This window comes from Zingiber officinale, chromosome 7B (assembly GCF_018446385.1).
Source record: "Zingiber officinale cultivar Zhangliang chromosome 7B, Zo_v1.1, whole genome shotgun sequence".
Lineage (NCBI taxonomy): Eukaryota > Viridiplantae > Streptophyta > Magnoliopsida > Zingiberales > Zingiberaceae > Zingiber > Zingiber officinale.
The window spans coordinates 77,312,656-77,338,967 of NC_055999.1; the positions used below are offsets into that span (position 1 = coordinate 77,312,656).

The 26,312-nt window shown below is 36.3% G+C and overlaps 1 protein-coding gene and 1 pseudogene across 1 annotated transcript; one reads left to right on the forward strand and one right to left on the reverse strand.

Moving 5' to 3' along the window:
* Positions 1-339: 339 nt before the first annotated feature.
* On the reverse strand, positions 340-21,328 carry LOC122006063 (ADAMTS-like protein 2). Its single transcript, XM_042561391.1, has 6 exons — positions 21,152-21,328; positions 4,810-4,968; positions 3,374-3,541; positions 2,272-2,426; positions 1,016-1,182; positions 340-660 (listed from the first exon to the last, which is right to left on the reverse strand). The coding sequence occupies exons 1-6, from the start codon at positions 21,288-21,290 to the stop codon at positions 606-608; spliced, it is 843 nt and encodes a 280-aa protein (XP_042417325.1). The 5' UTR covers positions 21,291-21,328; the 3' UTR covers positions 340-605.
* Positions 21,329-23,246: 1,918 nt separating this feature from the next.
* The window catches only part of LOC122004456, a 73,703-nt pseudogene continuing 70,637 nt past the window's right edge, over positions 23,247-26,312 (forward strand).

Here is a 26,312-nt window from a genome sequence, read left to right on the forward strand (position 1 = left end):
AACTAAATACAATACAAACTTTATCAAATTGAAACTCATAAAATAATAATAATAATAATAAATATCTATTTTAAATATTTAATTCATTTTAAATTTGACATAATTATATAAAATTTACTCAACTCATCTACGACTCTAAAGAGAGATTATTTCCGTCATTCGAATCTGTGATATTCAAGTCACACAGTAATAACTTTATCATAGTAATAACTTCACCATTAAGCTAAGGCTCTTAACTCATCTACAACTCTAGTTACCAATAATCAAAATAGCATTAAAAAACTTAGTTACCCATAATCACATTGTTCCACACACTGAAGAGCTTTTGAGTAGGAGGCGTGAGGGAAATACCATGTAAGTTTTTAGTTGCCTGAATCACAAGCACATAACTGGAACAATCTGTACGGTCATCTTGTGCAAGTGACCATCACCTCATATTGAAGAATCACGACAATGTGTGATAAATCTGCAAAATAAATGGACTGGAACAACTGAAACACACAATCACAAGCATTAGAGAAGATATACAAGCGACGATACTTGCTACATTAGGACAAGATGAAATTTCCTATCAAGACAAATACTGCCACAGGGATCAGTCCTGTTCAAGAATATCCTTCCAGCATGATATAGACAAAGCCACTTGGCGCTGAGGATCTCCTGTAGGTAAAAGCAAGAAATAAGTAAATCGAGCTGCAGTCTACAGACATTCTAGTAGGATATGCTCAAACTTTGTCAGCCAGAATCTACAAGTAGATCTTCTCATGTTTTCCCAAGTCAAATAACTGCTGCAGAGGTAGGAAACCAAAATCCTCGGACATGCTTCTATTGAAATGAATTTATTTTTTAGGTGGAAGGTTTGTTTTGCATTTCATTCTAAAAACACAGGAGGTTGCAACAGCTTTAATGAAATCTACAGGATTCACTAAGTGAGACCTGCGGTCCTTAGAGCTGGCCTAGAGTCGTCACAATTAATAGAAGCATCAGAAATTAAAGATGGTAATAGGATCCTTACCTCTTGTAGTAAACGTAGCCAGCAAAACCAACCGCTCCTATGGCCACAAGCACAACAAGAACAAGAAAAGCAACCAACCATCCCAACATCCCGCTTGACTTCTCATTTGAATCACTGGCGCTCAAATCTATACAACTTTGCAGATTACAAACCTCCTGCCTAGCAGGCTGCAAACAATCAAGTGGAAGAACTAGTGTTAAAAAAAAATCATCTGGAATTAGTAGCATTCAAAGCTTTGTGATTCAGGCCGACCGTCTAATCTTCACTGCTTCTCTGCAGAAACAATGCTGTCAAGATGCATAATTCACTTTGGCCTCAGCCAACCATCTTGGCAATAACCATTTCAGGTCTGGTTGAATATCATATTTTTCAACCAAAATCAGCAAACTAATATCTTGGCGAGTTTCAACCTAAGATTGTCAATGATTCCAATCATTCACTCAAAATGATTGGCGACAGCCAAAGCGTAGGCTCAACTTAGTAAGTAAAACAGGATTTAAATATATGGTATATAGACTTCCTATTGCATCTGAAATGATGAGAATGACCTAAGCTCAACACTTTTGAATTAAATAGAAAAAATACAGAAATTAGAAACCCAAACAAAGAACCTTTCACTCTGAAATTGCTCTATATGTGCAGGTGGCGGTGTGGCATTTATTTAGAGGCTTGATAGAATAAAAAAGAAATGAGTTTTCAAAATACTGGATGCAACAACAAATACAACTCATTGCATATTCCTCTGTTATGAATTGTTGTATCAAATCTTTAGTTGTAGAGGTCTAAAATGTTCAGGTATGGTAGGAAAGATAAAATGCATCTGATCGATATCTTGTGAATCATCATCAACGTCAACTATATCTTGAGCGTGTAGCATGAAGTATATAACTTGGGGGAGCAACAAATTCATGCTGATTTGCCTAACAAATTCAAGTTTTCACTACAGATGGCATCCGATGTTAATTCCATAAAAAGAGCAACAAAAAGAATTCAAATCTTGAGCTCAAGGATTTTTGTTTGCAAAGATTTTCCATAGAGTTGCATGAAAAAATTACGTTTTCATAATCCAGAAATGATTGCATACAAGTCATAACTGTAAAATCTAACGTGTCTATTAATGATTGACTATTAACTGCTGCAACTAAAACATGGCGCCAACCTGACACCGATAAAAATATATATTTGTTACCAGTTTTGATACTGAATTATTTAAGCATGTTCACAAACGTCATCAAGAAAATGTTTCTTTAACTCACCATTTCTTGGCCTGGACACCTACTATCATCCACCGGGTAGTGCTTGATGGATGAATCAGTGATACCTCCATAACAGCCAACATCTCTATAGCGAATTCCACCATCACAAGGAGAAGAGCACTTCATCCATGGCCCAGCAACCCACTTAAAAATTTCTGACATTTGTAGAGGCATTGAGTTGCAACTTTAGAAAAGACACTAAGACCTCTACTCAATATTATGTTTAAACAGAAGATATCCAAATTGGAATATGGGCACATCAAACTGTTCAAATAATACCCACATTAAGTTTCTTCCATTTTACCAACCAAAAGGGCTTGATTGCCAAACTATTTGATGAAACAATTTTAGTTTTTAAAAGAAAAACTAAAATAGACAATACTTCTTAATTTAATGAGACTTTTTTTTTGAGAAACAGGAAACAGAATAATTTATTCAAAAAATTGTTTCAGATCGTATGTCAAATTTAAATCATTCAAAACCTTTTACAAATGGTAATATCCCCCATTTAATTTAATGCATATTTGTCAAAAAAATATTGAAAAAAAAAGATGAGCAAAATTAATATAGTTTTGTGAATTTCAGTTATCAAATAATTTTGTCAAACAACCTGCTAAACTGAAATAATTCATAAAAATGGGGAAAACAGGCAAATGTCTATATAATTTATCGAGTAATCATATTTTTTAAAAGGGCAACATTAATTTAATTTTGCTAAATTCAATCCATCAGGATATTTCACCAAATAGCTAAATGGAATGAAATTGATTAATTTTGCACCTTTATAAACTTAAAAATATATATTTAGCCATAAATGGACCTTGTCCAGTTTTGCATCATGTTGTTTCACCAAACCACCTGATCATCGAAACAACTTGGTGTTTTATTAGAAAAGGCTTGATTTTTGACATTCATGAATCGAAGAATTTGGTTATTAACATTTTTCAACATTAGAGGCCCAATTTGTATATCTACTCAAGTTTGTAAACCATGAGAGTCTTATTTGTATCCCATGGGAAGCCTCACTACATTTGCCTGTTTGTAAAAACCAGTACATTGAGATTTGAGTAGCAAGGTTTACAAAGTTCATAAATATAGTTACCTTGTGGTTTTAATTGGATAGCAAGCTCTGCACCAGTTTTGCAGAAACCAAATTTGCTGCTCTTATCCATTAGATAAGGATCTGAACAATCAGTGCAACATACATACTCGTCACCAAAGTCTAGCTTGTTGTTGCATCTTGAGCACTTGTTTGTTACCCTTGGGCGCTCTGCAAATAGGTGAAGGGAAGCTTACTTCACTAAATTTTATAAAATTCAACAAAAATATTAGTCCCATATGAACCAAGAATACCAAATTCTATAAATCTCATCTACATCTAAATCACTAGACAATTTTTTTTCAATGAGGTCATGCAACAGGGTGAATTTGCATTAAAGAACATAATGTCCACATACCTACAGTAGTGTGTCAGATATCAAAGAGATGATTTAAAATTAGAGAAAACATAACACCATGACGGAGATCAACTAGAGATATAAGAAGCATTGTACTAGAATCATATAGAATTTAATTAAGCTTAACTTGTTGAAATTATTTGTCTTGAAAATCTTATTAACTTGTTAAAACAATGGATGGAGTAAATCTTAACTTGTTGAGATTCATAAAATCAGAGCCTTTAAATGGGAGGGCTCTACAAAATAATTCATCAATTTCTCAAACTGTTTATTGAAAGAAGATATCTTTCTAAGTTTGAACCTTTCCTACTCTTTTCAAGTTTGAACAACTAGATCAACTGCATCCATACTTTCATTAAATAATTGAGAACATTGGAGTTGAACGCTTTCTTGAGTTGATTAAACATTAAAAATATAGAACTTAATTGTTATCCACATAAATACACATCCTCATCAACCTCAACAAATAAATTTGACGACATAGGAGGAACATCATCTTAGACAAAGAATTTTTCACTTTGCTTCTTTGAGTATCATGACTTAAGTGACTATTGCTACATAAGCAAGACAATTTTTTTTCTGGAAAGACAAAGGCATCCACTTTGAAATTATCCCCATCTTACTAAAATCTAAATCATTTATGAAATATAAGGATCAATTTGGAGTGTTAAGCATGATAGTAATTTCACTAATAAAACGTGCTACTTCTCAATTTTTGCTAGCAAGAATATAATTAAACCAGAGATGTTTAGAGTAAACTAGGGGGTCAAACATTGTCCAAAACAAGGCACACTAACATGAATGCTCCCTTTCACTTAGTGTAATACAAAGTACTTAGTCTTGACATTCTTGCAAAATAAAATTTAAGAAGAGAGAACGAGAACAAAAGGCCACAACATCCATATTTTTGTCTTCCATTGAAGATGATAAAACACTTTTTAAATGGGAATTTACACAAACTCTTATTAATCGTACTGAACAATGCATTAGAACAGTGGATAATAGTAACTCATGCATGAATAAGATAAGTACCATATATAAGATATAATTGATGCATGAAGAAAATGGAGAATAGTAATACCGGGTTTACAACAATGGAAGTGTGTGTAGAAGGGAAGGCATGGAGGGTAACTCGACTCTCCACAAAGACCATTGCAGTTCTCTGACTGATCAGCTACCACAAACCCAGCGCCACAACCACCAAGCCATTTGCTTTGACAAGATTCTGTCCACTGACACCCTGCAAATTATACATAAATCTATGATAAAAAGCACTTGCATCATCCACTCACCAGTACATTCAACCAACTCAAAGATAATATTATGCCACATAGAGAGCTGAAAATCATCATCATTATCATGTCATATTCATCCAAAACTCTTTGGGATCGGCTACATAAATATTACCCACCAATTGAGCTCTATGTAAGGAAGTTGAAAATAACAATAATGATTTTAACGTTTAAAACTACCATCAGGTAACTTAGCTACCTATTGCCAAAACCTTAATTTCCAGTACATAAAAGGGAATCAAGTTAGCTGTAGAGGAACTTGGTGTTATCCTTTTAGGCCAGACTTCAGTTTCTATACCATAACACCAGCCTCAGATATATAAAATGCAAACACAAAAAAAACATTTTATGTTTTAAAAAAACAACTTAAAGAGAAAATTGAAAAAAAAAACATTTCAGAAGCCTTCTGAGAAACAAAAGTGATTTAGAAACAATACTCGCAAAACCTATCACACTTGATGGATACTAGAACGTTGTCAAAAACAAATTGATAAGTACAGCAGCCTATTCAGATAATGATAGAATCCTTTAATGGATCTATTCAAATAAATCCTTTAACTTTATTTCCTTTTCTAAAATAAGTTTTAGACCTTTTCCTTTTCTAAGATAAGTTTTAATAAGATATTTTCTCTTGAAAATGTATTTTTATTTTATTTTTCTTTTAGACTTTTTCTTTTGAAAAGGTAGTTTAAGTCTCTATTTAAAGCGACGTTATGTAATTTTGGAGGACAAGTAATTTCCCTTTTAGTTAATCAATTTCATTTGATTATTGAAGGTCAATCCCCTCGAAGTGATCACTCTATCCCCCTTTACATTTTTCTCTTTCGATTTTTTTCACGTGATATGCCCCCGGGTTCCTATCAACTTGGTATAGCTTCCTATCAACTTGGTATCAGAGCACGTTCACTTCATCATCGCCCTATAATATCCCGCAACAACTTTAACACCCCAAGCCCTCCACCAACAAGCGCATGGTCTTAACCCGACTTCAAGAGAAGAAAATCTGTTGGTGCGGGAAGCATCCGGCGATCGAACCTAAGTTTTGATAATGACAAAGGATTCAAAGTTAAGATGTGTGGTGATCTAACGGTCTGAATGAGATTGCAGGAAAGTCCTAAGTGTATTTAGGCAAAAGCCCTAACTGTGGTTAGGCAAGGTAAAAACCCTAGGGGGTGGTAACCCTAGGTCATAGGGGATGGTAACCCTATGCAGAAAGTCTTGGTGGGTCGAGTGCTTCAGGCAAAAGTCCTAAGGGGATAACCCTAGGTGGAAAGTCCTGGTGTCGCGAACCAGGTGAAAGACTGGACCAGCCGGGAAGCGGAAGTCCAGTAGAAAGTCCGGAAGCATCGAGCACCGAGCAAAAGTCCAGTCGATCTGGAGGATCGCACTGGCAACAGGTAAATCTCCTGAGTGGAGTAGGTGAGGACGCGTTCCCCGTAGAGGGAACAGTAGGCGTCGGGTCGACCTAGGGTTTCCGGTTGGAAATCCGAAGTCAGACCAGGACAGTCCGGAGACTGTCATTATATTATGTTATCATATTTACTGTTGTTTTGTGCTAACTTTGTGTTGCAGGGTATGTGTTTAGGACTAACACTTTTGCAGGTGCAAAGGAGCACAAGTTTACCTCGGATGAACAGTGTCCGAGGCGCCTCCATGGAGCTTGGAGGCGCCTCGGGTGTAAAAGATGAGCTGGCTGCGAAGCAGGCTTGGAGGCGCCTTGGACTGGAGGATGAAGGCGCCTTGAGGAAGCATGAAGGCACCTTGAGCCTGATAAGGTTCGACCAGTTCAGCCCTTATCGCAGCGTGTGACTCGGCCAGCATGGAGGCGCTTTGGATGACTTTCAAGGCGCCTTGAACACCCTTTATAAGAGGGTTTCGACCAGCAGCTCAGAATATCTGATTCCAAGCAATCCTTCTGATACAAGCTGCCTACGAGACGATCCCGAAGTGCTGCGACTTGACACCGACAACCCGGAGCTCTGCATCTACTATTTCTCTTGTTGTTGGTAAATTTAACAACTTTTATTGTAATTAGTTTGTAACACATTTCCGAAATATAGTTGTTGCCCATGGAAAGCGATCAAGGATCGCGGGCCTTCGAGTAGGAGTCGATCTAGGCTCCGAACGAAGTAAATTCTCCTGTGTCTCTGTGTTTGTTTCTTTATTCCGCTGCGTGTTTTAACTCCGATAGTTTTACGAATCGAACGAAATAGCCGCGAGCGCTATTCACCCCCCCCTCTAGCGCGTCTCGATCCAACAATTGGTATCAGAGTGGGGTCGCGTTGATTTGGTGCAACCACCAATCACGCAATTTTTTCGCGGTGTTTTAAATTTTTCGGAGTCAACTGAAATTAGTATTATTACTATATTCCAGTTTTTTTTTCGTTCGTATCGATCTCGCTCGAGGTTAGTGCAACACCACTCGAGTTAGTTCTTTTTCAATTCTTTACTCCCGCACTACTAATCCAAGACTTAGTCTTGGGACATATTTTTTATTTCTTTTGCATATTCTCTCAATAGCCCAACAAGAGGGTTTCAGCATCGTTCGTCCCCCCCCCTCTTCTCCGGAGAAAATTTCGGGTACTGGAAGGGACGAATGGAAACCTACCTGAAAATCCAATTCGAAACCTGGATGATAATCAAGACTGGTTTAGATCTGCCAACGGATAAAGACGGCAAGCCTACACCCTGCGAGAACTGGGAGCCATCCCTAATCAAGAAGGTGGAAGCCGACGCCAAAGCTACCTGCACCCTCCAGTGTGGCCTTACCAAGGAGGAGCTCAACAGAGTCGGTCCATTTTCAACCGCAAAGGAGCTGTGGGAGAAACTGATAGAACTCCACGAGGGCACCTCCGACACCAAGGTAAGTAAAAGAGATCTTTTACTTAATAAACTATATAATCTGAAAATGCAGGAAGGTGAGATGGCAAGTTCTCTACACGCAAGAATTCAAGACATCCTCAACTCTCTCCACGGAATAGGGCAAAAGGTAGAGAATCGGGACGTCATAAGGTACGCACTAAATTCGTTTCCGAGGAGCACATTGTGAGCATCAATGGTAGATGCTTACAAAGTCTCCAAGGATTTATCTTCAATAAAGTTAGATGAATTATTCTGTGAGTTTGAATTACATGAGCAGACTAATGCACAGCCAACCGAGAAGGGGGTTGCTTTGGTTGCAGGTACCAGTCGAACGCACGAACCGAGATCACGACGAAGAACTGAACCAGAGTCAGAAGAAGAACCCGACTCAGATGATGAAGATGAAGAACTAACAACGGAGCTCATGAACCTTGTGAAGAGACTCTACAAGAAGAAGAAAGGCTTCAACAAGAAGGACCTAAAGAAGACAGTCCAATCCAAGGAGGCCCAACCAAGTTCTAAGGTAAAGTTCGAAGTGATCTGCTACGGGTGCAACCAGAAGGGGCACATCAAGGCCAACTGCCATAATCAAAAGGATGCGAAGAAGCAAAGAAAGAAGAAGACCCTAAAGGCGACGTGGGACGAATCCTCAGAAGAAGATACCGACGATGAACTCGATCAGACGAGTTTACTCGCACTGATGGCTCGGGACCAGATCGACGAATCCGAGAGCGAGACCGAGTCGGAGGCTGAGTCCGAGCGAAGCCACGGATCCGTATCCGTTTCCGAAGGGCCTAATCCCTCTGTAAGTATCCCTCGCCTTAATAATCTAGTTAATTACTTATTGCGAAAATTAGCTAAGTCGAACCTTAGAGTTAAGTCCCTTCTAAAGGAAGTAGAAGTCCTTAAAGAAGCGACTAACTCCAAATCTCTGACTGAACTAGTTCAGGCTGGAAACTCAACTCAAGTCCAAAAACTTGAGGAAGAGAATTCCAGCCTGAAAACTCAAGTCAAGGATCTAGAGAAAACACTAGAACAATTTCCTTTAGGTTCCAAGAATCTTGACCTAATTTTTGGGACACAAAGAGCCGTTTACAATAGAACTGGTCTAGGATTTAAACCAAAAAAGAAATACAAATCATACTTATCTCTTGTAGAAAGAACAAATAGAAAAACAGTCCAAGCATGGGTCCCCAAGTCCAAATTGATTAATCAACTTGGACTTGGTCAATATTGGATCCCGAAGGATCAAATACACTACCTCGATAGACCATATCGAGACTATGATCCAGGGGAGCAAAAAGGAAAACAATATTAATAAAACGAACATAATTTTAAAATTTAAAATTCAAAATTTAATTAAAAATTCAAAATAATTTAAAAATTCGAAATTAAATTAAGAATTCGAAAATAAATTTTAAAAAATTAAAAATTAAAATTAAATTTTAAAATTCGAAATTCAAAATTCGAAAATAAATTAAAAATTCAAAATTAAAACTCAAAATTCAAAATTCGAAATTAAATTAAAATTCAAAATTCAATTAAAAAATTCGAAATTAAATTTAAAATTCGAAATTAAACTCAAAATTCAAAATTCGAAATTAAATTAAAATTCAAAATTCAATTAAAAAATTCGAAATTAAATTTAAAATTCTAAAATCAATTAAAAATAGAAGGAGGATCCAGAATAGCTGGCACCCGCAACTAAACTACCCGACTCGGTAACCGAACTTAATCTACCCGAAATGGGTAAACAAGAATAGACTACCCGACAGGATAATTAAGGTTAGATAAAATGGGCTAGGTTTAACTTGACCCACGGTACTGGTGAAGTTTTTGGATGATAGTATGTTAGGGAAGCTTGGGCATCGCATGTCTAGGAAGATATGGCTTCGGCCTGGTGCATTTGGCCAAGTGGAACTGACTGAAGCTTACCTTAAATGGATCCTAACTAGTTAGACCAAGGTTTAGTATTAAGTTCAATGGGTAGGACTATTTGGAAAACCTCGAAGGCATGGTTACTTTAATGAGTTCCTTGTGACTCACCATTGCCCAGAAGTTTATCCAAAGAATGCCTACTTGTTGAACCCAAAGCTAAACCTGAATCTAACACAAAGTTAAACTAAACCCTTAAATTGAACCTCAATTCATCTCACAAAAATTATAGGATTCCCTGATTGAAAATTTAGATCGGGTGATATGACTAAGGAATTTAAAATTCAAATTCAAAAATTAGATTCATAATTAATATTATTTTTTCAAATAAAACTTAATTTCAAAATTTGAAAAATCATTTAAAAATCATTTTAAAAATCTTTTAAAAAACTTAATTTCAAAATTACTTTCAAAATGATTTTAAAAAATATTTTAAAAACTTAATTTCAAAATTACTTTCAAAATGATTTTAAAAAAAAACTTTTAAAAACTTAATTTCAAAATTACTTTCAAATTTATTTTAAAAATCTTTTAAAACTTAATTTCTATTAAAACTTAATTTCAAAATCATTCGAAAAATCTTTTAAAAACTTAATCTGAAAAAGTCTTTAAAATTATTTTTCAAAATTAATTAAATTTAAATTATTTTTAAATTAACTTAAAATTCTTTTTAAACTTAATTAACTTAAAATTACTTTCAAGATGAATTAACCTAAAATTCAACCATCTCACAATCACCCAGGATTAACTGATTGTCAATTTAGATTGGGTGAGGTGGAAAACTAGGGAGCCTTTCTCAATTGAGCTATCTATCAATCTATTTAAAAAAAAAAAATAATTTAACTACTTTATGTGTAGGAATTGGATCAATGGATATTGGATAGTGGATGCTCCAGACATATGACTGAAGATAGATTGAAGTTTACTAAACTCAAACTAAAGAACCTAGGATCAGTTACATTCGGCAACAACGGTAAACTTAAGGTAATCGGAAAAGGTAATATCGAACTTAGTTCCGATTTTATTATTCGAAAAGTTCTACTAGTTGAAAATTTCAATTTTAATCTTCTAAGTATAAGTCAATTGTGTGATAGTGGATACTTAGTTACCTTTGACAAATCTAGGTGTGTAGTTAAAAATATTGAAAACCCTGAAATCACTCTTAAGGGGCTTAGGAAAAATAACATCTACACAATTGACCTACCCACATCCTCTACAAAGTGTTTTCTAACAAACAAGAGGAAACTGATCTGTGACACAGAAGATTGGGTCACACTCACACTAGACTCATTTCAAAAATGAGTCAAAATGGTCTAGTTAGAGGTTTACCCAAACTAAAATTTATTGAAAACTCAATCTGTAATGCTTGTCAACAAGGAAAACAAACTAAGTCAACCCACAAGTCAACTTATCTAGATAGAACCAACTCCTTACTTGAGCTCCTACATCTAGACCTATTTGATTCACATGGAGCCAAGTCACTAAGCAAGAACCAGTATTGCTTAGTTATAATTGATGACTATTCTAGGTTCACTTGGGTAAAATTTCTAAAAACGAAAGATGAAACCTTTGAAGTATTTAGTAATTTTTGCAATTTAATAGAAAATGAAAAGATACTAAAATTAAAAGAATAAGAAGTGATCACGGGGGGAATTTGAAAATCATAGGTTTACCCAATTCTGTAGAATCAATGGGTATAAACATGAATATTCTTGCCCTAGGACCCCCCAACAAAACGGCCTAGTAGAACGTAAAAACCGAACCCTACAAGAAGCCGCTAGGACTATGTTAAATGAATATAATTTAAATCATCAATTTTGGGCCGAAGCAATTAATACTGCAAACTATATCCAAAACCGAATTCTAATTAACAAACTTCACAATAAAACCTCTTATGAAATATATTATAATAAAATTCCTAACTTAAACTATTTAAAAGTTTTCGGGTGTAAAGTTCACATTTTAAACACTAAAGATTACTTAGGAAAATTTACACCCAAATCAAACCAAGGAATCTTTTTATGGTACTCTACAACAAGTAGGGCATATAGAGTCTATAATCAAAATACCCTAAAAGTTGAAGAAACAACTAATGTAATATTTGATGAAGAAAATAATCTACCAAATATAGATGAAAATATTGACATTAATCCAAAAACTGATGAAGATGATGAAATTCAACCTAACACTAGTAAACCAGAGGAACCAATTTCTAACCCAAACATAAGACCAACTAGACTAAGGACTTCTCACCCACCTGACCAAATTTTGGGTGATCCAAACCTAGGAGTCAGAACCAGATCCTCGTATAGGAACCTGAGTCAGATTGCCCTTATTTCAAAGATTGAGCCTAAGACTATAGAAGAAGCCCTACCCGACCCAGACTGGATCATTGCTATGCAGGAAGAGCTAGCACAATTTGAAAGAAACCAAGTCTGGGAACTTGTACCTAAACCCATAGATAAGTCCATAATTGACACCAAATGGGTATTTAGGAACAAATTGGATGATCAGGTGAAATAGTCAGAAACAAGGCCAGACTAGTAGCCAAAGGATTCACTCAGGTTGAAGGTTTAGATTATGACGAAACCTATGCACCAGTAGCTAGACTCGAATCCATTAGGATGCTGCTAGCCTATGCAGCACATAAAGGGTTTAAGTTGTACCAAATGAATGTAAAATCCGCGTTCCTAAATGGGTTAATTAAAGAAGAGGTCTATGTAAACCAACCCCCAGGATTTGAGGACTTAGACTACCCTAATCATGTATTTAAATTGAAAAAGGTCTTATATGGACTTAAACAAGCTCCTAGAGCATGGTATGAACGATTATCCAATTACTTAACATCCAAAGGTTTTAACCAATGTCACATAGATCCAACCCTATTTGTAAAAACGATTGAAAAAGACATCTTCATAGCCCAAATCTATGTTGATGATATAATTTTCGGCTCAACCAATTCTAAATTTCTAAAAGAATTTGTTAAATTAATGGAAAATGAGTTTGAAATGAGTATGGTTGGAGAACTAAATTTCTTCTTAGGTTTACAAATTAAACAAACAAAAGATGGAATCTACATTTACCAAACTAAATATGCTAAAGAACTAATTAAAAAATTTGGCATGGAACATTCTAAAATCATAAATACCCCAATGGCCACTAACATCAACATTGACTCGGACCCAGAAGGAAAATCAGTAGACCCAAAGTACTATAGAAGTATAATAGGAAGCCTACTCTACCTAACTGCAAGTCGACCAGATATAATTTTTGCAGTTGGTATGTGCGCAAGATACCAGTCTTGTGCAAAAGAATTACATTTAACATATGTTAAAAGAATACCTAGATATATAAAAGGCACCCTCAATATAGGACTTTGATACCCTAGAACTAGCACTTTTGACCTGTTTAGCTATTCTGACTCAGACTATGCCGGGTGCAAATTAGACAGAAAAAGTACAAGTGGTAGTTGTCAAATCTTAGGTCAGTGCCTAGTAAGTTGGTCAAGCAGAAAGCAACATTGTGTTGCTCTGTCAACCACTGAAGCTGAATACATAGCCCTAGGAGAGTGTGTCTCTCAACTTTTGTGGATGATGCATACCTTAAAAGACTATCAATTAGAATACAAAAATATAAAAATCTTAATTGATAATATAAGCTCAATTAATCTAACTAAAAATCCAATTCACCACTCTAGGACTAAACACATAGAGGTAAAGCACCACTTTGTAAGGGATCACGTCGCTAAAGGTGAACTTGCACTCAACTATGTTGAGTCCAAATCAAACCTAGCTGACATTTTCACAAAACTCTTACCTGAACTTGAGTTCAGTACACTTAGAAGACAAATAGGAATGTGCTGGATAGAATAGATGTTGATTTTCAAACTTATTGTCTTACTTAATTATCCTGTTCTTTTCAAAAATTTATTTTAAAAATTCTAGGAAAAATAATGATTTTAAAATCCCATTTTCTTAGAATTTTCAAAAAATTGGACTTAGCTTAGGCTCTACCCTAGAAATCCTGTTCCCCTAGATTTAAGCCAGAGCATCTCACAAACACCTAGGTATACCTTGCTTGTGTTTGAAAAAAATATAGAATGGTGTGAGATGCATAGGGTACAGCCTGGACTCAAGAATGCTTAGTTCTGTGCATCAATATGAGTCTGGGCGTTAAATACTTTATTAACAGTAATCAAGTCAAGTCTTCCAGCTCTAGTCAAATCTAACTGGACTAAAGGACTTAACTCGACTAACCAAGTGAAAGCTGCTGCCCTCTAGGCAATCAACAAGTAACTAAAGGTTAGACAGTTGGTGAAGGAAATATTAAGATTAAGCATGCTTGTAGTTTAGGGCTCTGATACCTGATCAAAACAAATTTTGACTCATGCTTGGACTTAAGGACCAACCAATTTGATTAACTAAACTAAATATTTAGTTTCTCCCTTTTCTTTCTAAAAATTAAAAAGTTCTTACTCCTATGTTTTCAACAATAAGTATTATTTTATTCAAATTAAGCTAAGTGTCTTTTTAACTTAAGCTCTATTTTCAAAATTCAATGTTTGCAAAAGACTAAGCTAAGTAGTTCATATAGAAACCTTCCAACTTTTTCAAACTTAGTTTTTATAAATTCTTACTAAGCTACTTTTACTTACCTAAAAGTATTAAAAATCACTACTTTCAAAATATTTCTTTTGCTAAGTAAAAAGAGACTTCAATTTTCTTTAAGATTTTCAAAATTTAGCTAAGTATATTTCAAAAACAACTAAGTTTCAAAAGTGGCTAAAATCGTCCTTCAGAGTCTACTATATATTAGCCTTTTAAAACTTAGGTGAAAATTCTTTTCAAAAGTCAATTTAGCTTTTATCCAGTCTTTCAAGCATAATCTGTCTTTCAATAAGAAAAATTAAAAATTGCTTAAAACTGGCTTATTTTTTTGATAAATGACAAAGGGGGAGAGTAAGAAATTCAAAAGTAAAAATTCAAAAAGGAAACCCTGAATTAAGGGGGAGCTTCACAAAAGTTTAAGTGTTAGCTTAAGTTATGCTTTTATTTGAATTTATATACTTAAGCTTGCTCACTTTAAATACTTATGCCTTTGTTTTACTTAACTTTGAATTTGGGTTACCATAATCAAAAAGGGGGAGATTGTTGGTGCGGGAAGCATCCGACGATCGAACCTAAGTTTTGATAATGGCAAAGGATTCAAAGTTAAGATGTGTGGTGATCTAACGGTTTGAATGAGATTGCAGGAAAGTCCTAAGTGTACTTAGGCAAAAGCCCTAACTGTGGTTAGGCAAGGTAAAAACCTTAGGGGTGGTAACCCTAGGTCATAGGGGGTGGTAACTCTATGCGGAAAGTCTTGGTGGGTCGAGTGCTTCAGGCAAAAGTCCTAGGGGGTAACCCTAGGTGGAAAGTCCTGGTGTCGCGAACCAGGTGAAAGACTGGACCAGCCGGGAAGCGGAAGTCCAGCAGAAAGTCCGGAAGCATCGAGCATCGAGCACCGAGCAAAAGTCCAGTCGATCTGGAGGATCGCACTGGCAACAGGTAAATCTCCTGAGTGGAGTAGGTGATGACGCGTTCCCCGTAGAGGGAACAGTAGGCGTCGGGTCGACCTAGGGTTTCCGGTTGGAAATCCGAAGTCAGACTCGGACAGTCCGGAGACTGTCATTATATAATGTTATCATATTTACCGTTGTTTTGTGCTAACTTTGTGTTGCAGGGTATGTGTTTGGGACTAACACTTTTGCAGGTGCAAAGGAGCACAAGTTTACCTCGGATGAACAGTGTCCGAGGCGCCTCTATGGAGCTTGGAGGCGTCTCGGGTGTAAAAGATGAGCTGGCTGCGAAGCAGGCTTGGAGGCGCCTTGAAGGAGGCTCAAGGCGCCTTGGACTGGAGGATGAAGGTGCCTTGAGGAAGCATGAAGGCGCCTTGAGCCTGATAAGGTTCGACCAGTTCAGCCCTTATCGCAGCGTGTGACTCGGCCAGCATGGAGTCGCCTTGAATGACTTTCAAGGCGCCTTGAACACCCTTTATAAGAGGATTTCGACCAGCAGCTCAGAATATCTGATTCCAAGCAATCCTTCTGATACAAGCTGCCTACGAGACGATCCCGAAGTGCTGTGACTTGACACCGACAACCCGGAGCTCTGCATCTACTATTTCTCTTGTTGTTGGTAAATTTAACAGCTTTTATTGTAATTAGTTTGTAACACATTTCCGAAATATAGTTGTTGCCCACGGAAAGCGAACAAGGATCGCGGGTTTTCGAGTAGGAGTCGATCTAGGCTCCGAACGAAGTAAATTCTCCTGTGTCTGTTTTTTAGTCCGCTGCGTGTTTTAACTCCGATAGTTTTACGAATCGAACGAAATAGCCGTGAGCGTTATTCACCCCCCCCTCTAGCGCGTCTCGATCCAACAAAATCCACTCTGACATGACGACCGGAGGATCTCATCCTGACGCCAAATGGGCTCTGGAATTTGAAGCTAAGCATGAGACAAGGATGGATAAACTCGAAAAAACTGTGGCATCATTGGTCACAATAGTACAAGAATTGAAGGATTGTTTAGAAGCAGATTCCAACTCAAGCATACTAATCAAAAGGGGAATAAATCAGCAGTCTCGACAACAATAATATGACCATAGAGCGAACTCAAATGAAGATCGAGAGCACAACCTTCCACGTATGAAGGTGGAATTTTCTTGCTGGGAGAACAACGATCCGATTGGATGGATTTCAAGGGCTGAAAAATATTTTTGCTTCCACAACACATCGGACAATGCAAAGGTAGAGCTAGCATCTATAATCCTCGAAGGCGATGCCATCCAATGGTATGACTTGCTTGAAGCATGCCATGGGCCTCCAAAATAGGAGGAATTCAAAGAAGAACTCATCAATCGATTTGGTCCCTTCGGTTATCAGAATGTTGATGGAGAATTAGCCAAAATTCGACAGACTAAAACGTACCAAGGACGATTCGAGCGACTCTTTAATCGAATTCGTAATTGATCAGAAAAGCAATTACTGGGCACTTTTATTGAAGGACTTCACCTTGATATACGACGAGAAGTAAAAATGAATCAACCCCGCACCATGAAGGCTGCCTTATCCTTTGTACGACTACAAGAAGAGAAAATCAATGAGGAAGGAAGAAGAAATAACAAGGTAATTCGTGAAAACATATCACATTATTCAACACCCCGTAGATTGACAAAAGAAGAGATCAAAGAAAGAATGACAAAGGGATTATGCTGACATTGCGATGAAAAGTGGCACTGTGGTCATCAATGCAAGCAAAAGAGGATACTGATGATTGAACCAATAGAGAACTCTGAGGAAGAAAATGATTTCGATGAAGGTGAAACACAAGATAATATCAATGAAATACAAGATGACTCTATGGCAATATCAGTTCATGCCTTAGAAGGACTACAAACTCCGCAAACGATGAAGGCAAAAGGATTCATTAAAAAACAACCAGTAATGATACTTATAGATTCAGGAAGCACCAATAATTTTTTAGACTCAACCTTGGCAAGAAGGCTTAAACAAAAGATAGAGCAAGCATCTACATTTGATGTTAAGATGGCGGATGGAAGATCACTTACAAGTCCAGGAAAGTGTGATGGTATTAAAATTTTCTTACCAAATTATGAATTAATCACAGATCTCTTTCTTCTACCCCTAGATGGATGTGATGTTGTACTTGGAGCACAATGGTTGAGAACATTAGGTGACATAATATGGAATTTCTCTCAACTAACAATGCGATTCCAAGATCAAGGAAAAGAAGTTTGCATCAGAGGCAAGAGATAAGATACTATCATATCAATCAGCAGTTGTCAGGTAGAGCGGTTATTAATGAAAGATTGCTCTATTTTTCTCATGCAACTCTCCATCAAAAAGGATCCTAAAGGCACATCACATACCCCTCAAGAATTAGAGGCACTTCTTTCAAAATTTTCTATGATATTGAGCCAAAGGGACTTTCTCCATCACGTTCACATGATCATCGTCTACCTCTAATACCAGGGAGTGCACCAGTAAATGTTAGGCCTTATCGCTACCCTTACATACAGAAGGAGGTAATTGAGAAGATTGTACAAGAGATGCTTCAAGCTAGTATCGTTCACCCAAGTGTAAGCCCATATTCATCTTCAATACTGCTTGTGCGAAAGAAAGATGGAAGTTGATGAATGTGTGTAGATTACCGGGCACTCAATAAAATTATAGTGAAAGACAAGTACCCCATCCCCATCATTGATGAATTAAGAGGTTCCTCATTCTTCTCAAAGTTGGATCTTCGGTCAGGCTTTCATCAGATAAGGATCTATCAGCCAGATATTCCAAAAACAGTCTTTCGGACTCATGATGGTCATTATGAATTTTTAGTCATGCCTTTCGGTTTAACTAATGCACCTTCTACATTCCAAAGTTTGATGAACGATATCTTCAGGCCTTACTTCCGTAAGTCTGTTTTGATTTTCTTTGATGACATCCTTGTTTATAGTTCATCATTTAAAGATCATTTGCATCACCTTTATAAAGTACTCACTCTTTTGCATGAGTATTCTTTTTTTGTGTAAAGATCTAAGTACAGCTTTAGGACAACTAAGGTGGAATACCTTGGTCATATTGTAAGTCAAAAAGGAGTAGCTACTGATCCCTCAAAGGTGCTAGTTATGAAGGAGTGACCCACCCCAAAGAATATCAAGGCATTACGTGGTTTTTTGAGTCTCACATGTTATTATCGTAAATTTGTAAAAAATTATGGAATGATTAGTGCTCCACTAACAGCTTTGTTAAAGAAAGATGCATTTAGATGGTGCCCTAAAGTAGAAAAGACATTTCAGAATTTAAAGGAGACTATGATGACAACACCAGTTCTTGCACTACCTAATTTCAATAAGTAATTTGTCATTGAAGCCGATGCATCTGGAGTTGGAATCGGTGCAGTACTTATGCAAGAAAGACAATCATTAGTTTTTACTAGCAAAGCACTATCTCCTCTACATCAACAAATGTCAATTTATGACAAGGAAATGTTGGCTATCATACATGTCGTTACCCTATCTTCTTGCCCGATGCTTTCAAATACGAACTGACCATAAGAGTCTTAAGTTCATCTTGGATCAACGTATCTCAAATATGGATCAACAAAAATGGATCAAGAGACTCTTAGGATATGATTATGAAATCGTTTACTAGAAGGGAACGGAAAATACAGTAGCTGATGCTTTATCTCGCCTTCCTAACCAAATAGAGTTTGCTGCTATATCTTTAGTAACTTGCAAAAACTTGGACAACATAAAAAGAGAGCAAAAGGAAAATTCAATGGCACGGGCTCTCATCCAAAACATATTACAAAATTCATCGCCAGAACCCCACCATTCTTGGGATGGAGAAATTTTACGATATAAAAATAGAATCTTCCTTCCAACAAACTCAATTGAAAAAGAAGTAATACTGGAGGAATTTCATTGTTCACCAATTGTAGAGCATTCTGGCTTCCTACGCACGTATAAACGGATTTCAAGAGCTTTCTATTGGAAGGGAATGAAGAAAGACACCAAAAACTTTGTTGCTAAATGTGATGTATGTCAAAGAAACAAAGGAGAAAATGTAGCAAGACCAAGTCTTCTTCAAACCCTTCCCATACTTGAACAAATATGGACCGATATTTCCATGGATTTCGTAGATGGGTTACCCACTTCACAAGGACAAACTACTATCATGGTGGTCGTTGATCATCTCACAAAATATGTCCATTTTTGTTCATTATCGCATCCTTATACAGTTGTCTGTGTTGCTCAAGCATTTGTTGACCATATAATCAAACTACATGGTCTATCAAGATCTATTGTCACTGATAGAGATCCGATATTCACAAGTAAATTTTGGAGAGAATTACTCCAATTGCAAGACACTAAACCTAATTTTAGCACATCCTACCACCCACGGTCTAATGGATAAACCGAGGTGGTTAATCGATGTTTAGAGAATTATTTACGTTGCTTAACTGGTGATATACCCAAGGAGTGGGTTCGTTGGCTTCCATGGGCAGAATAGTGGTACAATATGACCTACCACTCAACTACTAAGATTACCCCATTTGAGGCCATTTATGGATGTGTACCACCCTCAGTTAGCTCATACACACGTGGATTAACAAATGTGCATCAAGTCGACCAAAACCTACGAACAAGGGACCAAATATTGCAACTTTTGAAAAACAACTTATGCAATGCACAAGCAAGAATGAAGCAACTGGCCGAAAAGTATCGTTTAGAAAGAGAATTTGCAATAGGAGATTGGGTTTTTCTAAGACTTCAACCATACAAACAAGTTTCAATTCGTCCTTCAACCACTATGAAGTTGTCACCGAAATTTTATGGCTCTTATAAAGTGATAGAGCGTATTAGACCTATTGCTTATCGCTTGGAGATTCCACAAGATTCTAAAAAACACCATGTATTTCATGTGTCTTATTTAAAGAAGAAATTAGGCGACAAATTTATTCCTCAACAACACCTTCCTGAAGTGAATTTAGATGGTGAAGTTAAATTTCAACCTTATGCTATTTTAGAAAGGAGACTTGTGAAGAAGAACAATCAAGCGACAGTTGAGTTATTAATTCAGTGGGACAATTTATCTATCGATGATACAACATGGGAATTATATGATACCATTCAAGAAAAATTTTCAGAGTTTATTGATAAACAACCTTGAGGGCAAGGTTGTTTTGAAGGGCGGTGGAATGATAGGATCCTTTAATTGATCTATTCAAATAAATCCTTTAACTGTATTTCCTTTTTTAAAATAAGTTTTAGACCTTTTCCTTTTCTAAGATAAGTTTTAATAAGACATTTTCTCTTGAAAATGTATTTTTATTTTATTTTTATTTTAGGCCTTTACTTTTGAAAAGGTAGTTTAGGTCTCTATTTAAGGAGACGTTATGTAATTTTAGAGGACGAGTAATTTCCTTTTTAGTTAATCAATTTCATTTGATTATTGGAGGCCGATCCCCTTGAAGTGATCATCCTATCCCTTAGATTTTTCTCTTTCGATTTTTTTTTTCACGTGATATGCCCACGGATTCCTATCATGTAACCAATGGAGACTAGAACAAAACACGTTAGTTTACAAATGCAAGAAACCTGGCAAGTACACACACCCAATGGTAGACAAAATTAATAATCAGACGAGCATAGGAAATAAGGAAACAGAAAGATTTCATCTGCAACGACAAGACCCCTCAATTCCAAATCAAGATGAGATAACTAACTCGGAATGAGGGTTCACAAGGGATTTAAGCAGGGTTAGGGGCAATTACCATGGAAAGCAAGTTCTTCTACGATCGCCGGTGCGACTTGAGGGATTATGAGGAGGGAGGGAAGGAGGAACAGGAGGCGGCGATGGAGGTGAGAAAGCAGCATCGCCTCTGGCATCTCGCCTCCGCAACGGTCTACCATCGCCTCTTCTGTTAGAAGAAAAGTCACCGACGGCTCCATTGATTTATCACAATTACAAGCAGGGCCCACCTAGCGTCTCACCGATCGTATAACAGTAAATTTAAAGGTTAACTGCGAATTTTACTAAATAATTTTGTGGACCGGGTTAAAAAGGACCGAATACCTAACCATCTGTTTAGATGTGGCGAGTCCTTAACGGAAGAAAGATTCATTGATGTAATATCTGTTTTCATATTTAGGGCAAAAGTAAAGATACTGAACATTAAATATATAAGAAAGATTTACGTGTTAAAAAACCTAGTATATCTAGTAAATATTATTGATCAAGATATATATATTTAAGTAATTATAAGTCATTTGTTAAAGTCACTATCGATATCGGTGTCGGTGTTTGTATCAAAGTCGAAATCAAATTCAATATCGGCATTGACATCAACATCAAAGTCAACATTGATGGACTGCAAACGTTGGACGATATGAGTATTTTCCATTATAACATATAGAATATATAAAATAATAATTTTTTAAATTAATATAATAAAATAGAGATAAAATTTGAATATAAATTTTTTAGTTCTCATAAATCTTCCTTACATCTTAAATAACTTTCTCCTAAATAAACTAATCTTTTCTTACCTCTCATCCCGTGATTCACTTCCTCCTAAATAAAATTTTAAGTTTCTCTTCTCTTTCTCACATGCAGTAAAAAAAAAAAAAATGGTTAAAAGGTTCTTAAATTTTAAGTTTCTCTTCTCTTTCTCACATGCAGTAAAAAAAAAAAAAATGGTTAAAAGGTTGCTTAAGACATAATAAAGAGTGATTTTTAAAAAAAAAACTTTCTAATTTATTTTTGTATATCTTAAGAGTATTTTATTTTTTTTCTAATTTTTTTCCTTGAACGGTTTAATATTATGTAACATATTTTTTTTTTATAATTTTAACTAATATTGAAATAATTTTAACTATTGTAACAATGTCGATTCAGTTAATAAAAACTAAAAAAAATAAAATATTTTTTCGATTTGATTTTCTAAGGATACATTTTCAGATTATTTTATATAAACCCAAAATATCCCACTCTTGTTTTTCTCTTGACAGACACAATAATTTTCCAATTTAATTTTATGGGGAGAGAGAAAAACGTTTGGAAACTACGAGCCGAAGAATAATCATATAAATTTAGGGAGCAAATCAAAATTTATCTCAAATATTCATAAATAAATTTAGTATTTAATTTAGTAAAATTTATTTATATTCATTTAATATATATAATATTAATTAATTAAACCAACTTAAATAACTCATTAAATTAAATAAATAAATATAAATATAAATATATTTATATCGCCAACTATGTTAGTTAATAAAAAAATTATCAATATTAAAAAAAATAAAAATCAATAAATAAGTTTATATTCAATATTTAAAATTTTAAACAATTAAATAAATTTACATTAAGAACTCAATAAACTTAAAGGAATCAGACTTAAACTCATTAAATATATATATATATATATATATATATATATATATATATATATATATATATATATATATATATATTTTTTTTAAGATGACATTTGGTTTAGAGATTTAAGAATAAGGGAATAGATTTATTCTCAAATTTTATGTTTAATTAATAGGAATAAAATTAAAATTTAAAAAATAAAATTTAAAAATTCTCATCATATTTTTTTTCTCATTTTCTTTCATCATCTCTTCATTTTTCTTATTATATATATTTTTTTATCATATTTTATCTCTCATCATTTTTTTTTTGCTAATATTATTTTTAAGAACCAAAAGCCATCTAAATTAAATTTTAATAATCATTTTAACGATTAATTTTGACTGACCACTTCACTAATGGCCCGAATCACAGTATAGAGCATCAGGTCCAAATCAAGGATCACGTCGTCGATAGAGGAATCCGACGGCTGAGCGAGTCGCGTTCCCATGAAGCAGGGCTTTGCACGGGAGGGGAAACGACGCCAACTCGTAGCCGTACGGGGTGGGTTCGCTAGTCGCCGTCGCCCTTTGAAATTGCAGGCCCTACTTCCACATCTTTATCATCCCGCCTCTCTGAAGTCAATCCAATGGTGACGTCCCTAGACCCTGATCCACTTGCCTCTTGTTCTTCTCGGAGTTTTGGGGTGTTTGATTTTCTATTTTACGATTATGTCGCTCTCAGGCGTTGCCGAATTAGCAAACGGTGGACTACCCGAGCTTTAAGCTTGTTCTTGTCAGTGATGGTGTACATGTAACATAGTTCTGATTTCGTCCTTTTTTTCCCCTCTTTCCTGGCGCAAGTCGTCATCTTTGCCAGCATGATTTAGTTTACAAATCAGTGGTATTGAATTAATATTTGTTTATGTTGATTAAGCATTCAATGCTGGGCGATTCCTGAATGTGTAATGACGGAATGTACAAAATTTTCTTTCATCTTTTTTTTTTCCATTCAATTTCTGTTTGCTTTAGAGCAACATAACACCTCACTTGAAGTGCTTCTAGGTCGTTTTCCCCCCTTTCTTTTTTGTGAAGAAAATGAGTCCTTTCATTTGTACGTCTGCACCTATATCCATATTTTTCTATGTGATGCAGGAAAGACAACATTTGTGAAGAGACATTTGACTGGTGAATTCGAGGAGAAGTATGAGCGTGAGTATCATGTTAATTTGAAATTTTTATTTGTTTTGATGGGTAATATATGCATCATATTATCTTGGGGGCTTTTCAGCTACTATTGGCGTTGAGGTCCGCCCCTTGTATTTCTTCACAAATTGTGGGAAGATTAGATTTAATTGCTGGGATACAGGTGGTCAAAAGAAATTTGGTGGTCTGAGGGATGGACGTGGTTGGAAGTCGAGATCGCAGTATGGTCAAAAGTCAAGCTCTCGTGACGGTCAGAAGTCAAGCTTGCGTGCCAATCAGAAGTTAAGCCTACGTGGTGGTCAAAAGTCTGACCCACATGAAGGTCCAGAATCCGGTCTACGTGTAGATGAAAGTGCCCGGTTACAGGAGGGGTGGGGTCAGACGCAAGTAGGGGTCCGGGGCTAGGGCTACGTGTCAAGTGGGAACTCCGAGGCCAAGATACAGGATACAGGTCAGGACTTATAGCCTCATGGCTCAGGATACATGGATCGATGAAGCGTACAGGTCGGGATGCGCCAGCCAATGATATAGGTCAAGACTTATAGCCTTATGGCTCAGGATACATAGATCGATGAAGCGTACAGGTCGGGATGTGCCAGCCAAGGGTACATGTCAGGACTTATAGCCTCATGACTCAGGATACATGGATCGATGAAGCGTACAGGTCGGGATGTGCCAGCTAAGGATACAGGTGAGGACTTATAGCCTCATGACTCAGGATACATGGATCGATGAAGCGTACAGGTCGGGATGTGCCAGCCAAGGATACAGGTCAGGACTTATAGCCTCATGACTCAGGATACATGGATCGATGAAGCGTATAGGTCGGGATGTGCCAGCCAAGGATACAGGTCAGGACTTATAGCCTTATGACTCAGGATACATGGATCGACGAAGCGTACAGGTCGGGATGTGCCAGCCAAGGGTACAGGTCAGGACTTATAGCCTTATGACTCAGGATACATGGATCGATGAAGCGTACAGGTCGGGATGTGCCAGCCAAGGGTACAGATCAGGACTTATAGCCTCATGGCTCAGGATACATGGATATATGAAGCGTACAGGTCGGGCAAAATTTGGTAGTCGGCCTTTTTGCATGTCACAAGGCTCACCAAATTGATAAAGATTGGAACTCACATAAACTAAATGAAACACGTGTAGTAAGAAGTCCCAAGTCGTATTTTTCCAAGGATAACTAGTAAGTGTGTATGAATCATATTATTGGTTCCAATCAAAATCTAATCTCAACTTGATCAAGAATAGTATCAAAGAAAGATAACTCTCATCTAAACATGATCCATTGCCTTCTCATCAGATAAACGAAATTGAATTTAGATTCTTAAGTATCATCTCATCAAATGAGTTAATTAATACACATACCATTTCAATTCACAATAACAAAGCATTCAAATTCACAGTAGCCATTAAACTCAAGAACTAAAGACAATTGTGAACCGAAATCAACATTGCATTCACCATTATAATCCAATTCTATACTCATCTCACTTCCAAATCTTTAATTCTCAATCACAATCAACAATTAATCTCAAGAGTTCAAACACAATGTTATTGGACAAAATCAACAATCAATTCACAATTTCAATCAACTTAAACATTCAATCTTCAACAACATAATGCGAAATAGAGGTAATAATCGGAAACTCAAGTAGCATTTAACATGAAAACAAGATCACAGTAACAAGATTGATTGTATAGAGCAAGGAATTGCTAACAAATTTACCTAACCTATAAACAAGCAGTAATAGATTTTCAGAAACATAATAGAACCTAAATCAATTCTAATGGGTTAGTAAAATCTGGATTTGTAAGCACAAAATCAAAATCTGTAATATAAAAACTCAAACGAAATTGAAATTGCAAGAGAAAGTATCAGATCTTAAGATCTGAGCAAATTGATGAACAATTCAAGGACAAGATAAAGAAAACAAAACCTAAATGACATTCCACATCCCAAAATCGTAACTCAACTCCTCTCAATCTGCCGTGAAGCAGAAATGCTCTCGGGACCCCTATAAGCATTCAACAACAATCCCGAAGCTTACAGCTATTACCAGAGAATGATCATAGCTCCAGGAAACCTCCTTTCAACTCACATTCCTCTGATAACCTCATCAGCCGAAGAACAGAGCTCAGGTTCTGTTACGTTGCAAACCAAATCAACCGGCCAAATCGACTGAGATTTGCTGCGGTATGGAAATCGGAATAGGATCAGAGACATCTGAGAGACCTCTCTTCAAGCTCTGGTGGAAGCGAATAACGCCGATCGGGAAACCTCCTCAACCGGGTATGCGGCGATGAAGCAGAACCCAAAACGCAATCGGGAGACCTCCTTTCAAGCTCTCTGCCCTC

Excerpts from the sequence above, each read along its gene's own strand:
- LOC122006063 (XM_042561391.1), bottom strand. The coding sequence starts at position 21,290 with ATGGTAGACCGTTGCGGAGGCGAGATGCCAGAGGCGATGCTGCTTTCT. Across the intron at positions 3,542-4,809 it reads CTTCCATTGTTGTAAACCCG|AGCGCCCAAGGGTAACAAAC; the intron begins GTATTACTATTC and ends ACCTATTTGCAG. Across the intron at positions 1,183-2,271 it reads GGTGTCCAGGCCAAGAAATG|CCTGCTAGGCAGGAGGTTTG; the intron begins GTGAGTTAAAGA and ends GATTGTTTGCAG.